The 7959-nt window shown below is 41.2% G+C and overlaps 1 protein-coding gene across 1 annotated transcript; it reads left to right on the forward strand.

The window, feature by feature from the left end:
• The first annotated feature begins 1639 nt into the window (after positions 1–1639).
• Positions 1640–2725, forward strand: LOC115379970 (trace amine-associated receptor 13c-like). The gene is made up of 2 exons (XM_030080966.1): positions 1640–1812; positions 1906–2725. Exons 1-2 carry the CDS (start codon positions 1640–1642, stop codon positions 2723–2725), a joined length of 993 nt encoding a protein of 330 aa, XP_029936826.1.
• The last annotated feature ends 5234 nt before the right edge of the window (positions 2726–7959 follow it).

A 7959-nucleotide genomic window follows, 5' to 3' on the forward strand; every position in this document is an offset into this window, starting at 1 on the left:
CAGCCAGTCCTATATCGACACTGATGCTCATTTCTGGGGTAGAGAGTAATTTCATTAATGTTGTTAAAAAGACTGGTAATGTTTGTGCAATCTGGCCAAATATGGTCCCAAATATGATTCATGTGCCCTGTGTATTTTCTTTTTTTTTCTTTTTTCTTTTTTTTTTTTTTTATGTAAAGCACTTTGGCACAGTGTTGTTGTTTTTAAATGTGTTTTATAAAGAAAAATGGATGGTACTTTAAGTATGAGTTGAATTGTGATTTGAGCATTGTGTACTTCCAAACCTTGTGTGTGGCAACTGGCAACCTTGAACCTATAAACAGTATATACATAAATCTAGTAGTATTTAAGTGTAAATGTAGTCAAGTATAAGCAGTACACTACAGGTTCACTCACAGTGTATGTGTTATGGCAACTACCTCAAAGCAGCCAATGTGTAAAATAGCTATACAACAAGCCAGCTAATACAGTAAAATAACACTCCATTTTGCAAGCAGGTATAACATTTTTATACACTTGTACTAAGTTTTAACTACTATTGGATAATATACTTAAACTTAAAGTATATCAAGTATGTTATACTTGATATACTTTGACCTTGTCTGTGTACTCGTCAGCATAAACTAAGTATACTTTTATTAAGTATATTCCTGATAGTACATTCAAAGTAATCTGAAAAGTATACTTACCTAAGTATTACCGTAACGTTTTTCTTTTTACGGACAATTTTAGAAAACAAATGTTTTACCTTCTTGACAGTTTTGGCGTGAATCTTCCGCCTTCATCAGAAGCGTCACCAGAATGTTAGATGGTGACGTGCCTTATCAGCTGGTGTTACGGAGGCGTGACCTGTCTGTCAAATTTGACAGGTCGGTCACACCTCCTGCTGTCAGTTCGCCTCCCTAGGACTGCGGCCCCTGGAATATTCCAGTTGCCGCAGCACAGTTACCTTAACCGGAATATTGACCCGAACCGGAGTATGGTGTGGATGTAAACGTAGTCACTCACACATTCACATGACTGACTGTGGAGGACGATGGAGAAGATCAATTAGCTGCTTGATAGAACATGGTTTGGCTGAGTGACTACACAAGACGGGGCCATCAACAGAGAAACAAGAGCTCAGAGACTTGGTTTGCTTCATTGGATCGGACTCTGGACATATTTGAAAGACAGAGTAAAGAGAAAACACTGCATCTGTCTTGATTGTAGTAGCAAGTGTTCTGTTTTGAGGACTGTCAGCTGAGGGGCGATCCAGCACCGGACTGAACTGAAAACAGTTTTGTGTTTGTAAGGTGAACACATTGGGCCTTTGAGCTCTATGTGGGCAGCAGGGAAGGAGGATGGAGGAGGAGATGGGAAAGGAGATGAAAGGGGGTTGGTGGGGGAGTGGGCAGACATGATGAAGAAGAGTGACAAAGGGAGGCAGGAATTGTGATGAAGATGGAAATGCAGAATATGGTTCAAGGAGGAAGGGAAGGAGGAGGGACATGAGTCAGAGAGAAAGACAGAGAGGGAGGGATAGCACCGAAGAAGGGAGGGATGAACAGGAAAAAGAGATAAATCAGCTGTATGATAGTTTTTGTTCAGAGACCTGCTAGACCTCAGCAGCTTCTCCTCTCCTCCTCTCTCTCTGATGATGGAGACCCTGGAAGGAGCTGAACTCTGCTTTCCACAACTCCTCAACACCTCCTGCAGAAAGCCAAAGCCTCCTGACTCTGAGACCTTGATCCTCTACATCCTGATGTCCTTAATCGCTCTGCTCACTGTGGCTCTCAACCTGCTGGTCATCATCTCCATCTCCCATTTCAGGTGGCAAAAGATTTCTTTGATATGGTTCCTTATGAATTGGCAGACACTGTGCTTCATCTGGCGATAAACACTAATGCTTCTGTTTCTCTTCAGACAGCTCCACACCACCACCAACCTCCTCCTCCTCTCCCTGGCTGTCTCAGACCTCCTTGTGGGCCTCCTGCTGATGCCAGGTCACATTCTCTTCACAGGCGCCTGCTGGTTCCTGGGTGACCTCTTGTGTGCTCTATATTACGTTGTCGACTTCATCATTACCATTGCCTCGATCGGTAACATGGTTCTCATATCAGTCGACCGCTATGTGGCTATTTGTGACCCTCTGTGTTACCCCACCAAAGTCACTCAGAGGAGAGTTAAGATCTGTGTTTGTCTGTGTTGGATCTGCTCTGCTGTCTACAGCTGTCTGATTCTAAGTGATAGCCTGAGACATCCGGGCAGGTCTAAGTCCTGCTACGGAGAGTGTGTCATTGTCCTTAATAACCTCGCAGGAGCTGTCGACCTTTTTATGAGTTTTCTTGGTCCCATTACTGTGATCATAGTTCTGTATATGAGAGTGTTTGTGGTGGCTGTGTCTCAGGCTCGTGCCATGAGATCCCAGATTGTGTCTGCCACTCTGCAGCCTTCAGGGACTGGAACTGTGAAGAAATCTGAGCTGAAAGCAGCCAGGACCCTTTTTGTTGTCATAGTTGTGTTTGTAATATGTCTGTTTCCATATTTTTATCCCTCTCTTACAGGCCAGGACACTTTGATCAGTGCCTCATCTTTGGCCTTTGACATCTGGCTGTTTTATTTTAACTCCTGTCTAAACCCTGTGATCTATGCCTTTTTCTACCCCTGGTTTAGAAAATCTATGAAACTGGTTGTTAGACTTCAGATCCTGCAGCCTGACTCCTGTGAGGCCAACATACTGTAGAGAGGCTGTGGAATGATTTCAGTCCCACCTTTCCTATGAGTTTTTTTTTTTTCAAGCTGTTTCGCTAAATAAATCAGTTCTTGATATTAATGCGGCACTCCCAGTTACCAGTCAAGTATTTTGCAAAAGAAACCCGACACACAGGGTATGTGATTGCATATGAATACACATTCAATAACAAATTATATGACCTCCAGCTACAGAACTGGAGGTCATGTACCTCATATTTTCGCTGTACATCAAAAAGACGATTTCATTCTCATCTCAGTCATTCATTGATTGCTATATGCATTTTATCCTGCGCTGTTTTCTTTATTCTGCCATTCATTAAATATTTGAGTGTTAAATCAAGTTCAACATTGTGTACAACATGATTGTTGTTGAAATGCAGTGGTATAGGTGTTCTGTTCCTTTCCCCCCTAAATAACATCCCTTTCTGTAACTTCTATCTCATCCAAAGAGAGGATTTGAGCTACACTCTCAAGTAGACATACACTACTCACAAAAAGTTAGGGATATTTGGCTTTCGGGTGAAATTTAAGGATGAAGCTAAAATGCATTATAACCTTTACAGGTGAACTTAATGTGACCTTCTGTAAACTTTTGAATGCACATGTCCAACTGTTCAGTGTTTCAGTACTTTTTGCACAAGTTGCTGTTCTCTAACAAGGAGTTTAACGGCAAAATTCACATCAGGTGTTTGATGGTCCAGCTCATCGAGGTCGTATCATTAGGGAATGGCTGCTGGAGACTGGGGTACCTCAGATGGAGTGGCCTGCACTTTCTCAGACCTGAATCCCATAGAAAACCTATGGGATCAGCTGAGTCGCCGTGTAGAGGCTCGGAGCTCTGTACCCCAGAACCTCAATGTCCTGAGGGCCGCCCTTCAAGAAAAGTGGGATGCCATGCCTCAGCAGACAATAAGTCGACTTGTGAACAGCATGAGACGTCGTTGTCAAGCTGTAATTGATGCTCAAGGGCACATGACAAGTTATTGAGACATTGACATTTTTTGTTGTGGCATATCCACCACTGTTGTTGGCTTTTGTTTCAAGAAATTGTTTGAGATGAGGAAATCACCAGTGCATGCTTCTACTTAAATGCCCTACTTTCATGATATAATATCACTGTAGTGTGAACATTTTACATTTTCCATAAATTTCACCCAAAAGCCAAATATCCCTAACTTTTTGTGAGTAGTGTATTTCGCTTTTGATCATGTCTCGGGGCATCTGGCTGCATAGAGCTTCAGCTTCCTTTCCTGCTGTGTCATACTGGATGTCTTTCTTTTAGGTCTTTTTAAACCAGTAACACTTTATTTCAGGGTACACTTATTAGCCATCAATTAGTTGTTTATTAGCATGTATATTAGTTATTTATTAGTTCTGTATTAGCCATTATTTCCTACTTAGTAACTCCTTATATTGCATGCCCTGGTCTACACGCTACATGTTTTTAGTTAGGAGTTGTTTTTTTTTCTTTCTCAGTGAGCCCAGAATTACAGTCTACTAACAGGTAGTGAGTAACAAGTTACACCTGATGCTATATAATTGTCTCAGTCCGAGGTGGTAAGGAACCGATCAAGACTTAACCCTCCTATTATGTTTGGCATCAGTTTGACCCCATTCAATGTTTAATGTCTCTAAATAAATGATTAACATCATTTTTTTGGTTCATATTTAATGAGTTTTCCTAATTTAATGGCTACTACCAGGTAAACATGAAATTCACATGATGATATGTTTTCAATGTCCTGTACACACTTTGTAATGCATCGGTTATAAATAACAAAAATCTGTACTTAGAAATAATATAAAGCCTTTAAAACACCAAAAATTGATATTTCTTCCCAATTTTAGGTCAATCAGTGAGATTTTATGGTGATTTGCATATTTTTCCATAGTCACGTAATAGGAATACTGGATGTCTAAGTGGGGGCGGGGTGGGGTGGGGGTTGGGGGTTATGTTTTATTTAAAGGGCTATTTAGGTTGTCAACAAAGAAACAAAGTACCTGACACATAAACTTTGGTAACAATTTTAGTTATAATAATTTTGGTTTAAACTGCTGGGGTCAAATTGACCCCAAACATAAAAGATCTTTGTAAATTTGAACATAACAGGAGGGATATAAACTATTATTAGTCAGATTTTTGTCCCTTTTCTAAAGTACGGACACAAGCAGGCTCCCTCTCAGTGGTTTTCAAAGTAAGGTCTAGGGATCCCCATGGGGTAGGGCAATTGTAGACCCCATTTCAGGTGATTTTGCTCCCAGGACCCTGACACAATTTGAAAAGATAGTTTGGCTTGTGTTAAGTGTTATTCAATTCAACTAGTGGGAAAACCTCATAATGTCAAGATAATCCTCCATCCTTTTTTGTGCAGAATAAATTCTTGTGAAATAAATTCAAGTGAAATACAACTCCTCCCAGGAAGTGCCTCAAGGAAGATTGAACTGGTGCTGCAGATCTTCACATGTGCCCATATTGATGAATTCTGATAGTTGCCGCCTCATCTGAGAAATGAATGTGTGTTACTGCTTACTGTTCTCTACACACAATGAGGACAATAAGAAATAGTTAATGAGGAAAAATTGCATGCTTTAGTTTTGCATGTCTTTAAAAACAATTGTGTGCCATTGGTAAGTAAATATGAGGATCCATACCTGCCTTTACAAATTTTACATTTGCATTCATTTTGATTTATTAGCTTTTTGTCACTGTGCTGCTTTGAACTGTGTTGTCCATTATATTTGAATAATTGAAAAATGCAAAGAAGAATATTCCAAAAGAGATTTTAAGAGGGGATTTTAAACCCGTTTCAAAACAAATAACAAATAAAAAGCCTCTCACTGTCATGGTTTTGTATTCTGGACTTTTGTTGAACTTTGTCTCTTGAGTTTAAATTGGACTTTATTTGTGAACTTTGTGTACTTGTGTATTCTTGGTCTCTTGTGTTTCCCCCTGGACCCTGGACTGTGTTTTTTGTGGACTTGGTTCTTTGAGTTTTGTTCATGCAGGGTTTTCCTTGTGTTTGGTGTAGTTTCCTTTGTCCTGAGGGCTGCACGACAAAGCCAGCTCAACAGAACCAGGCTCTCTCTGTGAGTTGCTCGACTAAACCTGAAGCTGCTTGCAGGATGGCAGCTCTCAGCTGGCTCTGTGCAGCCTAGCTTGGTGCTCTGAGCGCCTTCACATTAAAAGCCCTGTGTGGTCATGCAACTCTTCTTCTGCCGCCAGCTTCACTCGGGAGGAACAAAACTGTACAGATACAACAGACAAAGATTCTAAGATCATGGGAAGATGCAGGCATGGGTGGGCGAAGGTGACCACTTTCAGAGGGTTAGGGATCCACCAGGTAAGGATGAGATGTGAAACGGGCGCCAGCAGCAACATTGCACTGCTACTGCTGGCCACACAAGAGGAACCCAAAGCCAGGTCGCAAACCATAGTGCTGAGGGATCCAACGTTGCTGAGGGAAGGCAAGCGGAGGACACAGGAGGGCCCTCAGTGGACACCAATGCCTCTGAGAGTGGCACTGATGAAAACCACCCAAGACACCAACAAACGCCAACAACCAGGAGCCAGGCCAGAGAACGGGGAAAGAGCCTCGGCAGAGGCAGCCGGTCAAATGGCCAAAAGCAAAGGAGGTGGCAGTTTGGCAGCAGCTGGACAAGGACCTCAGTGTAATCCTGGAGCATTCACTGTGTGGCCAGGTGGAATCCAAGCTGAACTGCATTGGAGACATCCTATACGAGGAGTGCAGAGGCAGGTTCAGAGTGATGGCTGGAAAGTGGCAAGCTTCCTCTCACAACTTATGTCTGAATTTGATCTTCCTTGAGCACATTTTTTTCACTACTTACAACTTAGGAGTTATCTCCAGTCTATACCAACATGTAAGAATGGTCTGTATATTAATCAGTTGGAAAGAATATTACTGAAAGCTTCTTCTCTACGGAAAAAAAGGTTATAAGCTATGTTTAAGCTATGCTATATTGTTTGTTAATATCCCTTTTATTAATGGTAAAACATCTTGGGGAGAAGACTTTGGGTCCCACATTGACGATGACGTGGCAGAAGATTCTGTTGAATGCAAAAAAAAAAAAAAAAAAAAAAAAAAAATTACATGCTCCAACAAATGCTATGAAACCCAATATAAGATTATTCACAGATTACATGTCACCCCAAATATCGGATGTAAATATGATACCATGTGCTCACCATTATGTTTGAAATGCAAAAATAGTTGTGGTACATATAGTCATCTGATGTGGTCATGCCCCAAAATTGGAAGTTTCTGGAGAGCAATCCAAAACAAGATCAATAAAATTTTTTAGATAGCTGTACCCTTATATCCACATAATCTTGTACTGGGACTAGACTCCAATTATGGCTGTGGATACAAGTATATTCTTAGAGTTGCTCTTTATGCAGCACGCCTCACAATATTACAGAAGTGGTTGGATGAAGATCCTCCTGATGTAAAAACATGGTATGAAAAGCTAATGTTCCTTTTTACCAATGCAGAGCTTATCACACGTGCTAAGAGGCACTCTTGAGCAATTTGTAAGAGACTGGTCCCCATTGTCCATATTCCTGAAAGAAGAATGGTCAGATGTTATTAGCTTGGAAAGTACAAATAGAGCCCTTTCTATGCGACATCATCACAAAAATGATTCGGACTTTCACTTTGCGCATGCATCTTTTTTATGACACTAGTCAATGGAATCGATGCATTGAATTGATGCGGCTGATGGTAGGGAGTGTTTCACTGTGATTCACTGTTTCTTGTCTCAATGTGCACACGCTTACTACATTGTATGCCAATATGAAAGGGATCTAGAGGCTTCGTCAAAACTATCTATTGTTATCATCATTGTTGTTGTTGTTGTTTTAACCTAGCAGGGCCTGAATCCACTCTGGGAGGACGTGACAAAGAGCCTTGCCAGCCTGCGGAGGGTAGAGCGTATTCACAAACCAGAAGGCGGAAGGAGAAAGAGAGGAGTAACTTCTTCAGACATAACTTCTTATTATGTCTTGTTATTGGTTTTATTTTTTAATTAATTAAGTATTCATTCATTCATCTTCTAAACCGCTTATCCTCACTAGGGTCGCGGGGGGTGCTAGAGCCTATCCCAGCGCACATAGGGCGTGTCAGAACTTGTACTGCGAGGATAGAACCCAATCGCACGACTCAAATAAGGGTTAAACTTAATTCTTTTAATAACAAGAAAAGTAAC

The sequence above is a fragment of the Myripristis murdjan genome, chromosome 21 (assembly GCF_902150065.1).
Source record: "Myripristis murdjan chromosome 21, fMyrMur1.1, whole genome shotgun sequence".
NCBI lineage: Eukaryota > Metazoa > Chordata > Actinopteri > Holocentriformes > Holocentridae > Myripristis > Myripristis murdjan.